Source organism: Hordeum vulgare, chromosome 4H, assembly GCF_904849725.1.
Source record: "Hordeum vulgare subsp. vulgare chromosome 4H, MorexV3_pseudomolecules_assembly, whole genome shotgun sequence".
In the NCBI taxonomy this organism is placed as follows: Eukaryota; Viridiplantae; Streptophyta; class Magnoliopsida; order Poales; family Poaceae; genus Hordeum; species Hordeum vulgare.
This window is the reverse complement of record NC_058521.1, coordinates 63,982,837-64,005,795: the sequence shown is the minus strand read 5'-3', so window position 1 is coordinate 64,005,795 and position 22,959 is coordinate 63,982,837. Positions and strand designations below refer to the sequence as shown.

The 22,959-nt window shown below is 45.9% G+C and overlaps 2 protein-coding genes across 3 annotated transcripts; both read right to left on the bottom strand.

The window, feature by feature from the left end:
- Nucleotides 1–1,393: 1,393 nt before the first annotated feature.
- Nucleotides 1,394–6,825, bottom strand: LOC123451208 (probable cysteine desulfurase). The gene is made up of 4 exons (XM_045128218.1): nt 6,502–6,825; nt 5,892–6,399; nt 2,107–2,731; nt 1,394–1,999 (listed from the first exon to the last, which is right to left on the bottom strand). Exons 1-4 carry the CDS (start codon nt 6,785–6,787, stop codon nt 1,604–1,606), a joined length of 1,815 nt encoding a protein of 604 aa, XP_044984153.1. The 5' UTR covers nt 6,788–6,825; the 3' UTR covers nt 1,394–1,603.
- Nucleotides 6,826–11,492: 4,667 nt separating this feature from the next.
- On the bottom strand, nt 11,493–14,957 carry LOC123451207. 2 transcript variants are annotated; one of them, XM_045128216.1, is made up of 7 exons: nt 14,380–14,957; nt 13,976–14,132; nt 13,789–13,851; nt 13,376–13,627; nt 13,059–13,124; nt 12,681–12,903; nt 11,493–11,816 (listed from the first exon to the last, which is right to left on the bottom strand). In XM_045128216.1, exons 2-6 carry the CDS (start codon nt 14,120–14,122, stop codon nt 12,874–12,876), a joined length of 558 nt encoding a protein of 185 aa, XP_044984151.1. In that variant the 5' UTR covers nt 14,123–14,132; nt 14,380–14,957; the 3' UTR covers nt 11,493–11,816; nt 12,681–12,873. The 2 variants fall into 2 exon arrangements, with proteins under 2 accessions (XP_044984151.1, XP_044984152.1); XM_045128217.1 differs by having other exon boundaries at nt 11,775–11,816; nt 13,059–13,103.
- Nucleotides 14,958–22,959: the final 8,002 nt, after the last annotated feature.

Sequence of the window (22,959 nt, the reverse complement as noted above, 5' to 3'; positions counted from 1 at the left end):
TCAGTTTATCAGAATTATATCAACACAAATAAGTATGCATCTATACAAATAAATACCAAAAAAATCAGTACTATGTTCATCTTAAGTTTCATTACGTGTAACTTCTCCATAAATCATCTGAGCATAAAGTTTCAGTGACTCAGACTTGTTACATGTACTGCCAGTTATTGTAGCTGCATTCTAAGATCCAGTTCATCCTAATCTATATCTCGAGAATAAAATGTGTTCCAGGATGAAAAATTGAAAACAAACAAGGAACAACATTAACAACGAATTTTCTTAGTTGTACAAGATCGATAGCAAACCAAACCTTTTCAAATGTTTTTGAACCATCAGTTTTGTCCGGGCGTTCATATGTTTGAAACCCTTCAATTTGTAAGGAAACAAGATGATCTGTTCCGTTTAGATTAAAAAAAATGAAGCTTCTCAAATAAATATGTCCCTTTTCCTACCTATATACTCCCTATGCCTTCTTATCTTTCAGGCCTTCAATATACAAGGACCAATTCAAAGTAGGATTAACCATGGATGTTTCGTGAAAGAGGAAGATAAGAAGAAACAAGAGCTAAGAACAACAACAGAATAATGTCTTTATGAATAATATACACAATATGTCTATTAAACAAACCAAACAATCTAATGAATCATCAATGTGCCAAACACAAAACCAACAAGGACAGTCGATAAAATATTTATGGATCTCAGCTATGGTAGAACACCAAAAATTTATGAAGAAGAATTATGCAAATATAACAAACCTTTTTCACCAACCTTCCGATAGAACTCCACTTGTATTGCTGATAATCTGTATGTATATCAGTAGATACAAGTAATAACTAATTTTATTAGAGGATTCTACATTTTTTTTGCCAATATTGGTAGATCCTACTTATTGCAAGATGAGATCGAACAAGAAAGAGATAGCTAGCAATGAACAAGAACACAGGAAGAAAGGCTGCTATCTGTACTCTGAATGGATCGTTTTCTTTGGAACTTGTATACGTTCAAATTCACACCGTATATACCCCACCGAACAGTTTTCTGGCCCCGCAAAAAAAATATAGATGGTTAGATATACATAACATTACAGACATAGACATATACGAAGTGTTATAAAACACAAAAAGACTATATACACAAACATACGTGCGGATTTCGACGCAGATCAACGGCCCACAAAATGCATGCTCCCACACTTGCGTGCCCGAGTTCTCTAGTATTTCTATATTGAATCATGGGTATGTCTAGGACACATCTAGATGTGACATAATTATTGCACATGTGAATGACTAAATGGATCAAAAAAGAAAGAAAAAAATCCACACGAATCTTCACGTAAAATCAATGATATATGACTTAGATGTGCAACACTTATGTTATATCTAGATGTGACTTAGCAAAACCGTTGGATCATATATGCATAACATTGTTATCATTTTTAATTTAGCACTCTTCATACGCATACCACGGACATAAAACTAGGTACGCAACACTGATCAAATGGCCGGAGATAGCTGAGTCGACAATCGTTACATATATTTTCCGAAGTGAATGGGCATATCTGCATCATAGCTCATTTAGAAATCACGAAAATTTATACGTCTCACGCCCTAAAAAGTATAATGTCAGGGTCGATTCCTTCGGGAAGCTGCTGCTCATAGTCATCACACGTCTCCGGCAGTGACAGCGCGAGCTTGGTGGCAAACTGCAGGTAGCTCTCGAACTTGTCGTTGTCGTCGACAGCTCTCTTGTTCCCCTTGGTCTTCGTGTTAGAGCTGCCAAGATCATGCAGCAGCTCATCCATCATGAGGTGGTGCTTGACCGCGCGGCGCCGGAAGGTCCAGTTGCCCGTGGCCCAGTCGAAATTGTAGAGCGGCAGAAACCGGTGGCCGTGCGCCGCGACGAAATCGATGGCGGCGAGGATGAACCGGAACTCCTCCGGTGGCATGTAGTAGGCGAAGCTCACCCTCGTCCATCCCGGCTTCACACCGAGATAGCCCTGGAGGAAGAAGAATATTCAAGCAAATTTGTTAATGACCAGTAAAACCTAGTCCGAAATCCGAATGACATAATGCCAGAGATGTTTCTTCTTACTACAACACTTACTTTAAGAATGGCTGAGCGGATGCGTAGGGAGAGCTGGTCGTGGACGCCGAGGAGGACGTGCCCGTACGGGCTCGCGCAGCCGCAGCCGCCCCTGGCCTGGATCCCGAACAGATCGTTCATGATCTTCGCGACGAACCGGCCATGGAGGGGCAGCCGCCTCCCCGGCGCCGTGTCACCGCCGGGGTAGACGAGGAAGGAGAATATCGGCAGGCGGCGCGCCTCGACGCTGCCGAGCACCTCGACGGCGGGGTTGGACAGGAGCCACCGCATGGCGGCGTCGGCGTGGACGCGCTCGCGGAGCGCGATGGCGCCGAGGCCGACGTGCTCCTTGACCCAGAACGCGAGCGACGCGCGCACCTTCTGCGTGATGGGCGGCGTGCCGGCGTCCTCGCGCTCCTCCACGTCGTCGAGGTACACCGTGTCGTCCTCGCTGCGGCCGTTGACGTATGCGACCGTGCCGCCGCCGCACGTCGTGGGCGGCAGCGCGGCGAGGCGGTAGAGGGAGCGGTTCATAAGCAGGAGGCCCGGCGCGCCGGGGCCGCCGGGGAACTTGTGCGGGCTGAGGAACACGGCGTCGTAGCCGTCCATGCCGCCCGACCTCATGTCGATCTCCACGTAGGGCCCGCTGCACCGTACGCAATGTCAACGCTACGTACCACACAGGAATGTGTCACACCATTATTTCATGGAGACAGACACGTTACATGCCCGTACGGCACACAAATAATTCTCTTTGCTCGTACTACGCGCGCGCGGTCGCTGTGTTAAATTTTCTTTTCGAAAGCGTGGTCGCTGTATTAATGGCTAACAGTAAGTTCATGAAGGGGTGAAGGCAATCGAAAAGAGGGGTACGTCGTCCTTTTTCTCCGATAACAACAGGTGGTGAAGTGCACAAAACACATTATTCATTGTACCAACGCCACGACCAGTGATATTTCTGCCAGAATGAAGGATAGGTGCCCGACCCGACCTTTCAGGTGCAGGAAGCAGCTACGCATTGGACGGCTTTCTCTCGTACAAAACCGTGCAAGAAAACTTTCATCTTGCACCATTCGTAAGTGCTAGTGTTGAGAGAGAGTCCCCATCAGACGGATGGGAAGTTTGAATGTGTGAGGAGACATTCTAAAACACCGTGGGGATAGATTCGATGGCTGCGTGTATCCTATGATGTAGAGGCCGGGGTAATCCATCTTTTGAGGAAGAAAACATAAACCTCACAAAATTCATACTAATACAGTACAAGACACACAACAACAAGATTTAAATCTAGGTCAGTGTAATCATGCCCCGGCAACTTTACCACCCTACTGACTAATTATTCCCAATGGATCCACACACACATCATCCTGCAGTGTCTTGTGGAATTCGGTTGAGGATGTTGACGGCTATGACGAAGGTTCGGACAAAAGTTTGACCCCTCGTGATGGCATGGAAGCTAAGATTCGTAATTAAGAGTCAAAGGAAGTTGGAAATCTTTTGTTCTTTGCGGGAGAACAAAAGTTGGCAACTGCCTCACAAAAACTATGGTAGCAGCAAAACCGTCGTAGACTCTGTTCCGGCGATAGATGATCACATTGCAACGGGGTTGTCTCTATTGTTAATCCAACGCCAGTTGACAAAAGGGGCCCTAAATTCCCATACGCCTGTGTCTATTTATTCTAATTGGCCAAAGTTTTTGGGGATTTCATCATCCTGATTCCAGTCTATCCCACACATGCGAAGCTCGTGGCATGCTCTGAGCCAATGTGTGAGCAGTAAAACCGTTTGTCTATTTTTGCAAGTTGGTCTGTTATCTGTTGCTTCGGCTATATCTTCAGAACAAGTTTTGGGTTAGGTATTAGGTCCAGAACTACCTTCGCGCTAGGTTTTGACTTCAGAAATAGCTTCAAGCTTGTCACCTTCGCAAGGCTTAGACTTCAACTCCTCGGATCCACAATACATACGGAAAGACTAAGGTATCGAGTACCTCAACGCCGAGTGACGGGGGAAAATGTGTCTCGATTCCTGACTCCCCAAAGCATTCCCTATCACTCGTATTTCAAATCAGGGTGTCTCCAAAACTAATGTTCAGGCATACCCAACACTTAAGGTTGAGCAAGTTCATGGAAAAACATATCAACACCTACAATACTAATTCAATATGAATAGATCATCATCAAATATGTATTGAAACTATAATTATTCCATCTGGTAAATGTTCCTATTTTTAATAATCTCGGTCAAACCTAAGTATATTTATTCGATGCTGTAAATGTTGTTACCTTTTCTATAATCATTAATTGGTCATACCTGAGAAAATTTAACTTGTGAAGAACTTGAAGGGTCTACCTTTGGGAAATGAGGGAGCAGTAGATTTAACTCGGGGTATTATGGAACGAATATAGGCGGGCATAGCTCCTAATATATCGTAAAAGGTTCCAAACTACTCCCTCCGTCCTAAAATTCTTGTCTTACGTTTGTATAGAAATGGATGTATCTAAATACTAACACATGACTAGATACATTCATATCTAAACAAATCAAAGATAAATTTTTTGGAACGGAGGGTGTATTAAGTTTTTTTCTTTCAGACGGTAGAACTGAAGTCTTGCGAGTGCTGATGGGAAGCTTCATCACAATTTTTTTTTCCAAAAGAATAATGAAGTTTCATCACAAGTTAATGGGCAACGACTTTTCCAGGTCAATGCCCTTCGCTGTCTAAGCCAGACTTGCTGTGATCATACACTAATAGAGAAACACTGAGCTAGGCCTTCAGGCTACTTCCATATTGAGAGAGACCGGATAGAAGATCAACAAGATCGATAAGATCAAACAAGTCAATGTTTGCTTGTAGTTTGCACTGTATTAGCGTGCAATTGCTTGACACAAGCTAGGCAGCCGCATCGGCCAGGTCAAAGTGGCGACCGATATCCCATCATGCAGCAGGCTGCTATATTAATTGGCGCAGCGCTGGCCGGCATGGCAGCAGCCAGCAGAGCAGGTGGAGTGTAGCAATGGACAAATTTATCGTGCTTGCGAGTTGCGATGTCAAAGCGCAGTGGAAATCTGATCCAGAGGAAACGCGCATTGGTAGGTTTTCTGTTGGAATTATAGTATTGCCTCCCCGGAAGAAAAAAGGAATTATAGTACTACTCTACTACTGCCGATCATATATAATTAATCCACTGGTACGACTTTTGACCGAGTGAACTCCGTGGATTTACTGGATATATAGCAATGGCAGTATTCGAATTTGCTAATTCTCATGTAGATGAAAATTAATAAAATCTTATCTAACTTCCACATATTATTTAAGTATTCAAACAAAGTATAAAAAATAAAAACAAGTGGCATATGATTTAGATGTGACTTGGTTAAGTCTCATCTAGATGAACCCCAGATACACCCCGACAGTATTATATGTCCACGAAAACGGGAGGGATGCAGATATGAATCTAATTTTATTTTTTATGTAATATATCCGAAATTCTGGTCATACGTTACTACATCAAGATGTGTGTACGTTGGGAATTTCACGTTTGCAACTTATCTACCTAGTTTCTAGAGATGAACTTGTTGGATGTAATGGACGGTGGGTTCGGTTTAGTTTACAGAGAAAGTACATTGGTTCTATTATTTATTTATTTTTGAACACAGAGTACATTGGTTCTAAATAAATGTCGATCAAACGCAACAACTTAACAAATGAGTATGTAGTACGTATGTATTCAAGAGATGCTCGGTTGATCATGGTGTTGGTGCACAATAACACTGAAGAAGGATTGGGATTGGCTACGTCGACGTACCTCGCGGCAAAGTCGAAGCAGGCGAAAGCCCCATGCTGGTGCAGGACGCGCGCGATTGCTCGGGTATCGGTGACGATGCCGGTGACGTTGCTGCACGCCGAGAATGACCCCAGCATGGGCCGCTTCGCGTACTCGGGGGAGCCCAGCGCGCGCCGGAGCGCGGCGAGGTCGACGAGCCCGTCGTCGCCGGCGCCGATCTCCACGATGTCGGCCAGGCTCTGCCGCCACGACAGCAGGTTGGAGTGGTGCTCGTAGGGTCCCACGAAGACAACCCACCGCTCCTCCGCGCGCAGCTGCGCGAGAAGCCGCGCCCGCAGACGCGGCCCCGCCGGCGCGGCCATCCCCATCGCCTCCTGCAGCCGCTTCACCGCCGCCGTGGCGCCGGACCCGCAGAAGATCAGCGCGTCGTCGGCGCCGGCGCCCATGCAGCGCTTGATGTAGCTCGCCGCCGTCCTCACCATCTTCGTTGTCCTGCTCCCGACGTAGCTGTCCTCCGTGTGCGTATTCCCTAAACATCACACACACACGCACCTCGATCGTGTCAAGTATGCTCTCTGCATGTATATGTTCAATTCAACCGCATGCAAAGATTAGTGCTGATCGAGCTGACCGTAGAATGGGAGGACTTGTGTGAGGATGTAGTCCTCGATGTAGCGGAGGCCGCGGCCGGAGGCGGTGTGGTCGGCGTAGACGAGGGCGCGGCGGCCGAACGGCGTGTCGAACTCGGCGTCGCGGCCGACCATCTGCGACCGCACCCACTCCACCTTCTCCTCCGCGTCGGCGCTCCGCTCTGACTTGGCGCGGAGCAGGCTCAGCAGGGTCTCCTTGTCGTTGCCGATCGTGGTGGCCTCGACGCGCTCGGCGCCGTCCGCCATGGCCGCTCGAAGGGACGGCATGCTAACTAATTTGCTTGCTTGCTTGCAAAATGCAAATGCTCTACAAAACGATACCGATCGGAGGCGTGTATATACTTGTGTATATTGTAGTATTATATTGTTTTTCCTTTGTCTTGCGAGCTTATCTAACCTTTGCATGGGCATGAGCGCATTGCTCCGTGCAATTATGTTGCTTGCCGTCGTTTGATGCACGTACGTGTCCAAGCTTATGTTCACATGCAAATTTGAAACCAGTAGCTACATATGATCAATTAGTTTATATAATTACACATTTAAAAATCGAGCAGATCAGTGCCAACGTCAATAGATGAGATCACACATAGACGACTAAACCTTTGGTTTCTTTGGTCAATGTCGTGGTTGCAAAATTGCGGTGCCAGCTTGAACAAATACCAATGTTCTACGTGATCGAAGTCGTGCAGCTGGAGCCGAGCGTACGTATAGGTGTTTTCCATGCTTCCATTTGGTCGGATCACAGTGTAGTTATATCACATGCTGAAACCTCGTCACTGTTAAAAAAAAAAAGGAAATCTCACCACGGTTATTTAACCGACGGCTATTACTAGTCGATGGACAGTTGGACACATGTCGCCCAACAATTCTGTAGATTTTTATACCGGATCAGCTGACCTACGAGGAGATTTATTTATACCCAGCACGCGTCATCGCACGACTTTTTTACATGGGTTGAGCGTGAGAGGTTCACTCGGAGCCCACTTTCAACTCTCGGGGTTTAAGGCAAAGAGACCCCTATGGCATTATTCCCCTCCTTCCCCGCGCCACTCCCACGAGTGGACAGGGAAACCCTAGCGCGCTGTCCTCTCGTCCACTTCTCCGGCCATCTTCTCACCCTCTCCTCCAGTTGGACGAAGCCCGGCCGGCGTGGGCGGCGACGGGGTTTTCTCTTCCTCTTCGCTCGGTGGACCTGGCTGGCGCGGGACAGCAGCCCGAGGGACGCATCGGGCTACCATGGGGCTCGGAGCGTGACGTCGGACACGTTGGTTGATGCAACGTCGGTCTTTGGCGGCGCGGCGCCATCCTCCGGCCCAACGAGGTGCGGCAGCAGCGGGGTCGTCCTGCTCTGGAGATGACGTGCAGGCGCGCCCGGACAGATCTAGAGCAGGGCGCGACCTGTGGTGCACGGCATGCTAGCGCATGAGCGAGGGGGCGCGTCAGACCTGGTCCGGCAAGTCCGTAGGACGGTGTGTGCCCGTTGGGGTGGGGGGCTCCGCACAGATCTATTCGAGATTTTGGGGGCCTTCCGATGGAGACCGACGTTGGCGGCGGGGTTGCTGTTGCTCGGGCGGAGGTGGCCTTCGTACAGTTGTGCCACTACGGGGGATGCGGGATGGCGACTGGCGTGGTGGTCCTGAGTGCCGGGCCTTTGCTGGTGGCGCAGGGGCATGGATGGGACCCCCTTCTCCTGGTGATGAGCGAATGTCTCGTGAGGTGTGTTGGCGAATGTTGCCTGGGAAATAAAAAAATTATAGGCACACCAAAGATCTATCTATGGAGATGTGTAGGGAGTGCATTTATATACCCTTGTAGATCATTAAGTGGAAGCGTATATAACGCAATTGATGTAGTTGTACGTCTTCACGATCCAATCGTGTTCCGTCCCAATCTAGTGCCGAACGGATGGCGCCTCCACGTTCAGCACACGTTCGGCTCGATGTCGTCTCCGCCTCCTTGATCCAATGAGCGAGGGCGGAGTAAATGAGTTCTCCGGCAACACGACGGCGTGGTGGCGGTGGTGGTGGTGCTATCCCGGCAGGGCTACTCCGAGAGCTATCGAAACTGCGAACAAAGGAGAAAATGATCTAGGGAGAGAGAGGGGCGTCAAGGGCTTGGTGTGTTCTCTTGAGGCGCCCCTCCCCTTTATATATAGGCGGAGGGGCGTGGGGAACAACCCCTCCAAGCCCTAGGGCGCAACCACACGGGTGAGTTGGACTCCTAGTCCAATTTCCTACCTTTCTATATACACGTGGACTTTCCACCTGTCCCAAGCCACATGGGCCTTCAGGGACTTGTGCGTCTGGCCCAATAAGGCCAGGGCGCCTCCCTTCAGCCCATGCAAACCCTTGGGACGTGGTGGAACCCTTGGTGGACTTCCGGTCTCCTTCGGAAGTTTCCGGAACCTTCTAGAAGCTTACCGGTACAATACCGAAAAATCCCAAAACTTTTTCGCTAGCCAAAATATGACTTCTCGTATATAAATTTTTACCTCCGGACCATTCCGAAGCTCTTCGTGATGTCCGGGATCTCATTCGGGACTCTGAACAACATTCGGTCACCAACATAGATAACCAAATAATACTATATCGTTACCGAACATTAAACGTGCAAACCCTATGGGTTTGAGAATCATGTGGACATGACTGAGACACCTCTCCGGTCAACAAAAAATAGTGGGACATGGATGCCCATATTAGTTCCCACATATTCTATGAAGATATTTTTCGGTCGAACCACGATGCCAAGGATTCAATCAATCCCGTATGCAGTTCCCTTTGTACAGCGGTATGTTACTTGCCTGAGATTCGATCGTCGATATCTCCATACCTAATTCAATCTCATTACCGTCAAAGTCTTTTTACTCGTTCTGTAATACAAGATCCCGTGGCTAACTCCTTAGTCATATTGCTTGCAAGCTTCTTGCGATGTTGTATTACTGAGAGGGCCTAGAGATACCTCTTCGTCAAACAGAGTGACAAATCCCTCTCTCGATCCATGCCAAGCCAACACACTGTTGGAAATATGCCCTAGTGGCAATAATAAAATAGTTATTATTATATTTCCTTGTTCAAGATAATTGTCTATTGTTCATGCTATAATTGTATTAACCGTAAACCGTAATACATGTGTGAATACATAGACCACAACATGTCCCTAGTGAGCCTCTAGTTGGCTAGCTCGTTGATCAATAGATGGTCATGGTTTTCTGGCCATAGATATTGGATGTCATTGATAATGGGATCACACCATTAGGAGAATGATGTGATGGACAAGACCCAATCCTAAGCATAGCACAAGATTGTATAGTTCGTCTGCTAGAGCTTTCATAATGGCAAGTATCATTTCCTTAGACCATGAGATTGTGCAACTCTCGGATACCGCAGGAATGCTTTGGGTGTATCAAACGTCACAACGTAACTGGGTGATTATAAAGGTGCACTACAGGTATCTCAGGAAGTGTCTGTTGGGTTGGTATGAATCGAGGCTGGGATTTGTCACTCCATGTGACAGAGAGGTATCTCTGGGCCCACTCGGTAATACATCATCATCATGACCTCAATGTGACTAAGGAGTTAGCCACGGGATCATGTGTTACGGAACGAGTAAAGAGACTTGCCGGTAACGAGATTGAACAAGGTATAGGGATACCGATGATCGAATCTCGGACAAGTATCATACCGGTAGACAAAGGGAATTGCATACGGGATTGAGTGAATCCTTGACATCGTGGTTCATCCGATGAGATCATCGTGGAACATGTGGGAGCCAACATGGGTATCTAGATCCCATTTTTGGTTATTGACCGGAGAGAAGTCTCGATCATGTCTACATGGTTCCCGAACCCGTAGGGTCTACACACTTAAGGTTCGGTGACACTAGAGTTGTAATGGGAATTGTATATGTGGTTACTGAAGGTTGTTTGGTGTCCCGGATGAGATCCCGGACGTCACGGGGAGTTCCGGAATGGTCCGGAGGTAAAGATTTATATATGGGAAGTCCAGTTTCGATCGTCGGAAAAGTTTCGGTGTTTATCGATATTGTAACGGGACCACCGAAAGGGTACATACCAGGGGTCCACCTGTCCCGGAGGGCTGAATGAGCCGAAAGTGGAAGGGAACCAGCCCTTGGTGGGCTGGTGCGAGCCAACAGAGGAAGGCCCAAAACGCCTAGAGCTAAACCCTAGGGTGTGGGGCTGCCTCCCTCCGACTTGGGAGGCAAGCCACCCCTAGGGCGCCATGGCCCCTCCTCCTTGGCCACCGCCGCCCCTCCTAGGGTTTCCATGGTGTGGTCGACCCCCTCTCCCTCCCTCATATAAATAGTGGGGCTTTTGGGAGGGCTGCACACACCTTGAACTTCACCCCTTGGCGCAGCCCTACCTCTCCACCTCTCCTCCTCCGCGGCGCTTGGCGAAGCCTTGACGACGAACCACAAGTTCCATCACCACCACGCCGTTAGTCCTTTCGATAAGTAAGAGTGTCGAACCCAACGAGGAGCAGAAGGATCTGACCAGTGGTTTTCAGGAAGGTAATATCCGCAAGCACTGAAATTATCGATAACAAGTCACTACTAGGAAAAGGCCTGCTAGTGGCGCGCCTGTTTTGGCTACTAATGGCGCACTATAGGTGCACCACTAGCATCACGCCATTAGAACGGGTGCGCCATTAGTATCTGGTATACTAATGGCGCACCAGGCATTGCGCCATTAGTATAGCTCATGGTGCGCCATTAGTATGCCTCCCAGGTGCGCCATTAGTATGCCCCCAGGCGCGCCATTAGTATGCATCCCAGGCACGCCATTAGTATGCCTCCCAGGTGCGCCATTAGTATGCCTCCCAGGTGCGCCATTAGTATGCCTTCCTGGTGTGCCATTAGTATAGCTCATGGTGCGCAACAGGTTATACTACCAGCTCTAAAAATATTCAATTATTATCCTCACACCCACAAGAAGGTTCAAGATAAACACATATTACACCACAATGAAAATATGTTTATAAACATGCACATACATTGAACGCAAGTTGACAAACAAATTAACCTAGAGGAAGCATAGTTTTGACCATCTTAACAATCATCTAGAACACACAAGTCACAAAAAGATAAGGACTATTGGTTACTATAAGAGACTTCAGATGGTCCAAAACACACAAGTTTGTATCTACATGCACAAAGTGCAAGCTCCAAAACACTCGAAACACCAAATGGTCTACAAGACAATAAGGTCCATGATTACAGGTTGGTTGGTCCATAAACGCTAGAGAGTCATCATGTCCATGTGCATCAATAGGTTGAGTACCTGAAAACATTTTGCAGAAATTTGTCAAGAAAGTAGAACCAAACCAAATCAAGTTGTTAAAATCTCATATGCGTAGGGAGTGGAAACATGACAAAACTACTAATCATACATCATGACAAAACTACTAATCATACATCTGTACAAGTAATGGTTTTCCACGTACCAGGCAAAAATACTTTCATATGCTTTCTCTAATTCTCTACAGGTGTGCCATTAGTGTTATACTAGTACTATTAAGTACGATACGTGTTATACTAGTACTATTAAGTACGATACGCTGGCTTCAATTAGGCTAAGCAAGGTGCGCTCATATCTGAGGTAGAGGTTGATGGCGTGGGAGAGGAAGCCGGTGCCAGCGACGCCCCCGAGAAGTTATCTCCAGATCAGTTATTATTAGTATAGCCAGACTAGCAATGACTTAAATCAACTGATGATATGAGAAATGATGGATGTGAGCTGCTGCAAGACATGGATTTATCAAAACAATGGAAATAAAATCTACTACCTCTGCGGAAACGCCTCACAGAAATCCATAGCTTATAACATATTGTTTTATAGAAACGTGTGTACCTTTTTAATTAAGGAAAAACATGCGTAAAGCCATAACATATTTGTTTTAACTAAACTATAAACAGGGCCAGTGGCAGATGCAGGCACAATTTTATGGTGTGGCAGAGGTAACTAGCAAATGTATCTCAGCTCAAATCATCAATGAAGTATCATATAGACCTAGTATACATGACATGTGTTAATTACGTATGGTAGCAGCCAAAGCTTGCCAATTGCTGGCTTCGCCACTAAACAGGGTTGTGCTAGGATCATCTGAAAAACAACAAGGTTCGTAATAGAAGAAAAAGCACTGACCTGGAGAAGATCCAACACTTGGGGTAGATGCTGGCAAGGGAACAACGAAATGGGGATGAGGCTTGTGAGATGAATGGCTTCGTTGCTAGCCGGCCGAAGTCGCATATAAATGAACCCAACGAGATCTGGACTGAGTTGACTTGACTCTCCCTCCATCATGGTAAATAATGAACCCAACTAGATCTGGACTGAGTCAATGAGATCCGGCCGAAAAAGCACTGACCTAGAAAGTACATGGACACAACAATAATGAACAGTAATATACCAGATAGATATGTCACCATGCCACCATGGTAAATGACATGGGAGACTGATGGTAAGTGAAATCTGAGGTTACTTTGTTGAAATAATAAATAAAGAGAAAACATGGATCAGTACCTTCAGGCAAGAAAATATCCCAGGAAGCCCATATCCGCAGCTCAGCTGCATCAGATAAATATATAACTGAAACAGTTTGCCAGAAGAACCACACATTAATCAAAGATTCAAACGCCCATACACGTGTTTAGCATCTGAGGGGCCTAAAGAGCAGGCCAAGCCAAAAGAAGTAGATTCGATGCAAGAGGCTTTTCCTCAAATAACATGTGTTTCAGTCTTTCGTATAAGGGATCAGTTTAAGGAAGGGCAGTAATAAACAATCAAGCATAGGAGCATAGCATTATCAGAAATTACATAGACTGAAGGTAGAGTAGTACCTCTAAAACACGTTTGCTTCTGAATGTCAACAGCCCATCACAGATCTCATTCTTGAGAACATTTACTAGCTCAAGTGAACTCTGACAGCATTTCAAGGGCCCTAGTGCAAAAGATAAATCCAGATCCTCGCCTTTCCAAGTACTCGTTAATACAATGATATAACTGGTGGGGCTATTACTCTTGCCTTGGCCTTTTGTAGCTGCAAGATCTGATCTAGATAGTCCCACAATATCAACAACACTCAACTTCCCCTGAAACAAGTTTAAAAACAGAAAATCACCAATTATAAGCCTACCACATAAAATGGCCAGTACGATTAAATCACAAGTCCATAAATCCTTACACCGTTCAGCCGCAATGGTCAAAAATAAGATGGAACAAGTAGCAAGTATAGGAAAAAGTAATTGATCACCTTGAATATATTCATGCCGTGCATCTCAATATTGTTGCTCGCATACTTGTACAGATGAACATCCTGCATACCGATGGAAACAACGCCAGCTTAGCCAACAGATAACGAAATGCCCTTCTCGACGGGACATGTTCTGAACAGGCAGGACTTGTAACTTTGCCATGAACAACCACTGGAAACAAGCAACCTGTGATGGGACCATCTCGGCGGCCGGTGACGGTAGGCAGGACTGATCCCTCCCGGGCACGATGTCGATGCAGTGCACTGCGGCCTTGTCATGAGACAGTAAGCCGGTCAGGCACTGCAAGAGCAGCGACGGCGATGGCGACCGCATCGCGGTCAGTCTGAGACGGAGAGCAGAATCACAAATTAGGTTGAAAACGACAGTGTATCCCACATCAGCAGTACCCGTGACCCCTTTATTATACTACCTCATCTAAAAAAGACATTAACAGTGGCCTAAATAGAGGGGAGAACAGAGTAACCACACCGCCCCCCAACCCCCATTTCATGAATCAAGAAAACGTAACCAAGCAACAGTAGGTGCTAAGCATCGCAAGACAAGAGCAAAATGAAGGAGGAAGGTTTTACCTGCTTCAACGCAAGATCTGCCTCCATCATGGCAGACTATATTATCTGGTATATTACTTGTCTAGTCTTTCTTTCAGAAGGAAACGGGGGATCTGCAGCGCGTGAGGACCTCCACCGTGAGTCTGCCTCTCAGGTGTCGACGCAGTACGCAGGGGAGCAGGGCCGGATGAGGAGCGCACCGGAGCCAGCCAGCGAAGCAGGGGGTGAGCCGGCGGGCGCGCGGTGACGGGGAATGCGGAGGCGACGGGCCAGACGCTGAGGAGGAGGCGCGGGCGGAGCCGGCGGGCCGGTGCAGCGCAGCGACGCGGGCTCGGCCGCAGACGCGGCAGGAGTGGCGGGGCCGAGCCGGCAAGAGCGGAGGCGCGCGCGTAGAGGCCGGGAGCACGCCGCAGCACGACAGCTGGGTGCGGAGGCGCAGACGGAGGTCGAGCGAAGCCGGCGGTGGAGCGGCCAAATGCAGGGCGAAGCGGAGCGAGGCGCATGGGCGCGCGGAGCCGGCAGGGGAGCGGGTGGCGGAGGAGAACCGGCGCACGGGTGCACCAGGGGCGCGGCAACGCGCGGTCGAGGTTGGGGCGGCGGCGTCAGGGGAGGGGAGGGGGGAGGGGAGGGGAGAGGGGAGGGATCGAGGCGTCGGCGGCAACTGTCCACGGATCTGATAGCAATGGCGCATCCCAAAAAGTGGTTACTAATGGCGCACCAACTGCACCACTAGTAGTTTTATAATATATATATAGAGAGAGAGAGTAGTGGCGTATTTGGTGAGTGGTGCGTCATTACTAGTTAAACTAGTAATGACGCACTTTGTCTCGGTGTGTCATTAGTACTTTTGTAAAAAAAGTTTGTTAGTAGTGGCGCATCGAGTGTGTGATGCGTCATTAGTGTCCATCACACTAATGACACACCTGTACATGGTGCGTCACTGCTATATAGTAGTGGCACACTACTTTTCTCGTGCGTCATTAGTGTCTATATCATTTATAGCCCTTTTCCTAGTAGTGAGTAGTTGTGTGCTGAGATGATTCGTAGCAAGTAGCAAATAACAAAAGTAACAACGGTGCAACAAAGTGGCTCAATCCCTTTTGTAGCAAGGGACAAGCCTAGACAAATTCTTATAGGAGGTAAAACGCTCCCGAGGACACATGGGAATTTCTATCAAGCTAGTTTTCATCGTGTTCATATGATTCGCGTTTGTTACTTTGATAGTTTGATATGTGGGTGGACCGGCGCTTGGGTACCGCCCTTACTTGGACAAGCATACCACTTATGATTAACCCCTCTCGCAAGCATCCGTAGCTATGAAAGAAGAATTAAGATAAAGTCTAACCATAACATTAAACTAGTGGATCCAAATCGGCCCCTTACGTAGCAACGCATAAACTAGAGTTTAAGCTTATATCACTCTAGCAACCCATCATCTACTTATTACTTACCAATGCCTTCCTCTAGTCCCAAATAATGGTGAAGTGTTATGTAGTCGACGTTCACATAACACCACTAGAGAAAAAACAACATACAACACATCAAGTTATCGAACGAATACCAAATTCACATGACTACTTATAGCATGACTTATCCCATGTCCTCAGGAACAAAAGTAACTACTCACAAAGCATAATCATATTCATGACCAGAGAGGTAATGAGTAGCATCAAAGATCTGAACATATAATCTTCCACCAAGTAATCCAACTAGCATCAACTATAAAGAGTAATTAACACTACTAGCAACCTTACAAGTACCAATCAGAGTCGCGAGACGGAGATTGGTTACAAGAGATGAACTAGGATTTGGAGATGAGATGGTGCTGATGAAGATGTTGATGGTGACGAGTCCCCTCCGATGAGAGGAGTGTTGGTGATGACGATGGCGACGATTTTCCCCTTCGGGAGGGAAGTTTCCCCGGCAGGATCGTCCTGTGGGAGCTCTAGATTGGTTCTGCTCAAGTTCCGCTTCGTGGCGGCGGCGAATCCTCCGAAAAGCCTCCTCTTGATTTTTTCTGGAACGAAACCCTTCTTGTAGAAAAAGGGGGGAGCCAGAGGGCCAAGTGGGAGCCCACAAGCCCCCTAGGCGCGGCCGGGGGGGAGGCCGCGCCTAGCAGGCTTGTGGCCTCCTGCTGGCGCCCCTCTGGTACTTCTTCGGCCTAGTATTTTTTATAAATCCCAAAAAAAATCTACGTTGATTTTCACGGCTTTTGGACTTTCGCAGAATAGGTATCTCAAACTTGCTCCTTTTTCAGGTCAGAATTCCAGCTACCGGCATTCTCCCTCTTTATGTAAACCTTGCAAAATAAGAGAGAAAAGGCATAAGTATTGTACCGTGAAGTGTAATAACAGCCCAAAAAGCGATAAATATCAACATGAAGGCATGATGCAAAATGGACGTATCAACTCCCCCAAGCTTAGACCTTGCTTGTCCTCAAGTGAAAGCCGAGATCAATAAATATGCCCACATGTTTAGAGAGAAAGGTGTCGACAAAACAAGATACAAACATGCAGGCATCATGATCATGATCAGAACAGCAATTCCATCATATCATCTCTCATGCTAAAGTGACAATTTCTTCACAAAGTAAAGTATGGATCAAGAACCTTACCGAGAATTAACAACCGATAGCCTTTAGTCATTGCAGCAATTGCAATTTATCATAACATCGGAAAGAGTCAAATAAGAGCTTGTAAAGAAAATCCACATACTCAATTATCTTTTCGTTCTCTACAATTGCTACAACTCACGTGGTACTCATGAGATCAAAGTTTCAGTTGGACATAGAGAAAGATAGGGGCTTATAGTTTCGCCTCCCAACTATTTACCTCAAGTTTCAATCAACATTCTTTTTATATGTGAAGCCATCACTTCCCATAAGATCATTACATGATCTTTCATGCTTTTGCTCCATTATCATTCTCTTGATCATGGCATGAGGCAAGGCCCTTAACTAAGACACTCTTTATTATATGACTCACGAGCTCGAATACATTGGGGGAGACACAAAGCAAAACTCAAGCCTAAAACACTAAGACCTTTATTCTACTAGAGAAAGAGAAAACTGAAAAGGAACAAACTAAAACAAAGGTAAAGGCAAAAGATGTGATGGTGATACGATACCGAGACAACTCCCCCAAGCTTGGCACAAGCCAAGGGGATTCCCATACCCATGATCAGTTGTCTTCCTTTGGAGGTGATGGTGGTGGAGTTGTTGAAACTTGGGTTTGATCCTCCGTCTTCGAAGGCATAGGTGCTCCATCATGGAAAGATGACCGAGTCTTCGGAATCCTCAAATCTGCAGCCAACCGTATTGATTTAAATCTATACTCATACTCACAGTTTTGGTTCCGCAGGTCATAGATCTGGGCTTGGAGGTGATCAATTCTGTCATAGAGCCTCGAGAGGTGCTTCCTGATGTCATTGGCATCGATCTTGTGCTTGTTGGTGAACTCCTTCATCATCATGTGGTTGGCATTGAGTCCACGCTCCACCATCCCTTGGCACTTGAAGACCTGTTGCTCCATTGCTTCGAGCCTTGCCTCCACGCTTATGGTCTTCTTGGGCCCCTCAACGTCACAGTTGTGCAACATCCCCTCACGCATCTCGATAGATTAAGGGTGTTGCAGCACTCCCGCAAGGTAGGGATTGATGACCTTCTCGAAGATCTTGTCCTTCGGAGTTTTTGGGGAAGCCATAGCAATCTAGATCTTCAGCAGAAACAGGATTGAAACAAAAACAGAGGAAAATTGCGTGATGCGAGGGTCAGACCTTTCGGGAGAATATATAATGATTTTTTTCAGACCAGAAGGAGTACTCCGCAAGAAAACGGAGTCCGGGAGGCACACGAGGTGGCCACAAGCCCCCCAGGCGCGGCCAGGGGGTGGCCCGAGCCTGGTAGGCTTGTCGCCTCCTTGAGCGCTTTCCGGACTACTTCAATTTTTTCTATTTTTCTAAATATTCCAAAACGGAGAAAAATTCCCACTGGAAAAGTTTTGGAGTCTGTTTACTTACCGAATCACATACCTCTTCGTTTTCGGAGTCTGAAGCAGGCTGATAAATATCCCTTAGGTACTCCTCCGGAGTTATGGTATTGATAATATTGGTTTCAATATTTATGGGAGTACCTGAGATATAATGCTTGACTCTCTGCCCATTTACTACTCTTGGACAATTACCTTCCGTGTTGTTGATCTTGATAGCACCGGAATGATATACTTCCTCAACAATGTAGGGACATTCCCATTTAGAGAGAAGCTTGCTGCAAAAAATCTTAAACGAGAATTATATAGCAAGACATAATCACCTACATTGAACTCACACTTTTGTATCCTTTTATCATGCCATCTCTTAACCTTTTCTTTGAACAACTTGGCATTTTCATATGCCTGAGCTCTCCATTCATCAAGTGAGCTAATATCAAATAACCTCTTCTCACCAGTAAGTTTGAAATCAAAGTTGAGCTCTTTGATTGCCCAATAAGCCTTATGCTCTAGCTCAAGAGGTAAATGACATGCTTTACCGTAAACCATTTTGTACGGAGACATGCCCATGGGATTCTTATAAGCAGTTCTATAAGCCCACAGTGCATCATCGAGCTTCTTAGACCAATTCTTTCTAGACCTATTGACAGTCTTTTGCAGAATTAGTTTAATCTCTCTATTGCTTAGCTCTACTTGACCACTGGACTGAGGGTGATAGGGGGACGCAATTCTATGGTTGACATCATACTTAGCAAGCGTTTTACAGAAAGCACCATGAATGAAATGTGAACCACCGTCGGTCATTAGATATCTAGGGACTCCAAATATAGGGAAAATAACTTCTTTAAGCATCCTGATATAAGTGTTGTAATTAGCACTACTGGTTGGATAGCTTCTATCCACTTAGTGACGTAATCAACAGCAACTAGGATATGAGTATACCCGTTGGATTTTGGAAAAGATCCCATATAATCAAAGCCCCAGACATCAAATGTTTCAATGACAAGTGAATAGTTCATAGGCATTTCCTGACGTTTACCGATATTACCTATTATTTGACGTTCATGTTCAGGTACACAACGTCTAATAACACCATCTACTCCTTCCTTATAAAGGTGAGGATCATCCCAAAAGTAATGTCTCAAGTCAAAGAAGAATTTCTTCTTTTGCTCGTATGTGAAACTAGGTGGTATATTGATACGTCTCCAACGTATCTATAATTTTTAATAGTTTCATGCTATTATCTGGTCAAACTTTGGATGTTTTGCATGCCTTTTATTTATTTTCTTGGACTAACTTATCAACTCAGTGCCAAGTGCCAGTTCCTGTTTTTCCATGTTTTTGACCCCTTTCAGAGGAGATTTTGAAACAGAGTCCAAACGGAAGAAAATCCCCGAAAAGATATTTTTTGGAACGGAAGAAGATCGGAGAACTTGGGAGCCAAGCCAGAAGAGCCCCAAGGGCCCCACAAGCCCCCACCCCGCGGCCAGGGGGGCCGCGCCATCCAGGCTTGTGGGCCCCCTAGAGGTCCCCTAACCTAGATCTTACGCCTATATATTCCCAAATATTCCCAAAAAAAATCAAGAGACGATCGCAATTACTTTTCCGCCGCCGCAAGCTTCTGTCTCCGCAAGATCCCATCCGGGGCACGTTCTGGTGCCCTGCCGGAGGGGGATTCGGATACGGAGGGCTTCTTCATCAACACCATGACCTCTCTGATGATGCGTGAGTAGTTCACGATAGACCTACGGGTCCATAGCTAGTAACTAGATGGCTTATTCTCTCTCTTGGATCCTCAATACAAAGTTCGCCATGATCTTCATGGAGATCTACCTGATGTAATCTTCTTTTGCGGTGTGTTTGTCGAGATCCAATGAATTGTGGATTTATGATCAAATTATCTATGAATCTTATTTGAGTTTCTTTTTATCTCTCTTATGCATGATTTCATATCCTTATAATTCTCTTCGAGTTGTGGGTTTTGTCTGGCCAACTAGATCTATGATTCTTGCAATGGGAGAAGTGCTTGGTTTTGGGTTCATATTGTGCGGTGACCTCACCCAGTGGCAGAAGGGGTAGAGAGGCACACATCGTGTTCTTGCCATCAAGGGTAAAAAGATGGGGTTTTCATCATTGGTTTGAGATTATCCCTCTACATCATGTCATCTTGCTTAAAGCGTTACTCTGTTCATCATGAACTCAATACACTAGATGCATGTTGGATAGCGGTCGATGTGTTGAGTAATAGTAGTAGATGCAGAAAGTATTGGTCTACTTGTCTCGTACGTGATGCCTATATGCTAGATCATTGCCTTAGATATCGTCATGACTTTGCGCGGTTCTATCAATTGCTCGACAGTAATTTGTTCACCCAGCGTGATATTTGCTATTATGAGAGAAGCCTCTAGTGAACACTATGCCCCCCAGGGTCTACTCCAGACCATATTTTCAGCCTTACACTTTTTACTTCGTTGCTCTTTCCGCTGTCAGATCTCACTTTGCAAACAATCTTGAAGGGATTGACAACCCCTTTGAAGCGTTGGGTGCAAGCTTGTTTGTGTTTGCGCAGGTACTTTGGACTTGGCGAGGCCCTCCTTTTGGATCGATAACTTGGTTCTCAAACTGAGGGAAATACTTACTGCTCCTATGCTGCATCACCCTTTCCTCTTCAAGGGAAAAACCGACGCAAACCAGAGAAGTAACAAGAAGAATTCCTACGCGCCAGGGAAGGACTTTTGTTGCCGTAGGAGAAGAATTTCTGGCGTTGTTGCTGGGGAGGAAGATCAAGTCAAGAACTCATCCAAGTAGGTTTCGCAAACTCATCTCTTGCATTTACTTTGTTTGCCAGTTGCCTCTCGTTTTCCTCTCCCCCACTTCACCTATTTGCCTTTTTCGTTCGCCCTTTTTCTCGCCCGCTCTTTGTTTCCTCGTGTGCTTGCTTGCTTGCTGAAGTCATCATGAGCGAAAACACCAAGCTTTGTGACTTCTCGAATACTAATAATAATTATTTTATTAGTACTCCGATTGCTCCCGCCACTAGTGCGGAGTCATACGAAAGCAATGCCGCTTTGCTGAATCTTGTTATGAAAGAGCAATTATGTGGCCTTCCTAGTGAAGATGTCGCATCCCATCTCAATACCTTCATTGAGCTTTGCGATATGCAAAAGAAAAAAGATGTGGATAATGACGTGATTAAATTGAAGCTTTTTCCTTTCTCGTTGCGAGATCGCGCAAAAACTTGGTTTTGTTCTTTGCCCAAAAATAGTATCGATTCTTGGGATAAGTGCAAAGATGCTTATATATCCAAGTATTTTCCGTCGGCTAAGATCATCTCTCTCCGTAATGATATCATGAATTTCAAGCAACTTGATCATGAACATGTTGCACAAGCTTGGGAGAGAATGAAATTAATGATTAGAAATTGTCCCGCTCATGGCTTGAGTCTTTGGATGATTATGCAAATCTTTTACGTTGGCTTGAATTTCGCTTCTAGAAATATCTCGGACTCCGCCTCAGGTGGAACATTCATGGAAATCACGTTAGGAGAAGCCACAAAGCTCTTAGACAACATCATGACGAACTACTCTCAGTGGCACACTGAAAGGTCACCTACTAGTAAGAAGGTACACGCTATAGAAGAAATTAACTCGTTGAGTGCTAAGATGAATGAGTTAATGAATTTGGTTGCTAGTAGAAGTGCTCCTTTGGATCCTAATGATATGCCTTTGTATTCTTTGATTGAGAATAGCAATGCTAGCTTGGGCGTTAATTTTGTTGGTAGGAATAACTTTGGCAACAACAACGCTTTTAGAGGAAACTATGTTCCTAGGCCTTTTCCTAGTAACTCCTCTAATAACTTTGGCAACTCCTACAACAATCCTCATGGAAATTAGAATAGCTTACCCTCTGATCTAGAGAGTAATATCAAAGAGTTCATCAACTCTCAAAAGATTTTCAATGTGTCCATAGAGGAAAAACTACTCAAAATTGACGATTTGGCTAAAAGCGTTGATAGGATTGCTTGTGATGTTGATGCTTTGAAAGCTAGATGTGCTCCTCCCAAAATCAACATGGATGAAACTTTGAAAGCTATGCGTGTTTCCATGATTGAGATCCAAGAAAGAACCGCCCAAATTCGTGCTAGACATGAATGGCTTAAAAAGGCGTGTTCTCGTGATGAGAATCATGAAGATCTTAAAGTGCTTGGTGTGACTCCCATTGAATCTTTGTTTTCTCGTGTCAAACCTAATGATTATGGGGCTGGATATGAATCCACTTTGGTTGAAAAGTGCCCCAAGGATTCGGAGTCCATCTATCTTGATGCTAAAAGCATTAAAAGTGGAGTAGAAGACGTTAAAACTTTGAGTAGTAATGAAATTACTACCGTGGATTTCAAGGTATTCAATTATGATAGTTGCTCCTTGATTGAATGCATTTCTTTTATGCAATCCATGTTGAACTCTCCACACACTATAGCCAAAACAAAGCCTTTACCGATCATATCGTCGAAGCTATGATAAAAGCTCTTGAAGAGAAACTTGAATTGGAAGTCTCTATCCCTAGAAAGCTTCATGATGAGTGGTAACCTACCATCAAAATCAAAATCAAAAACTAT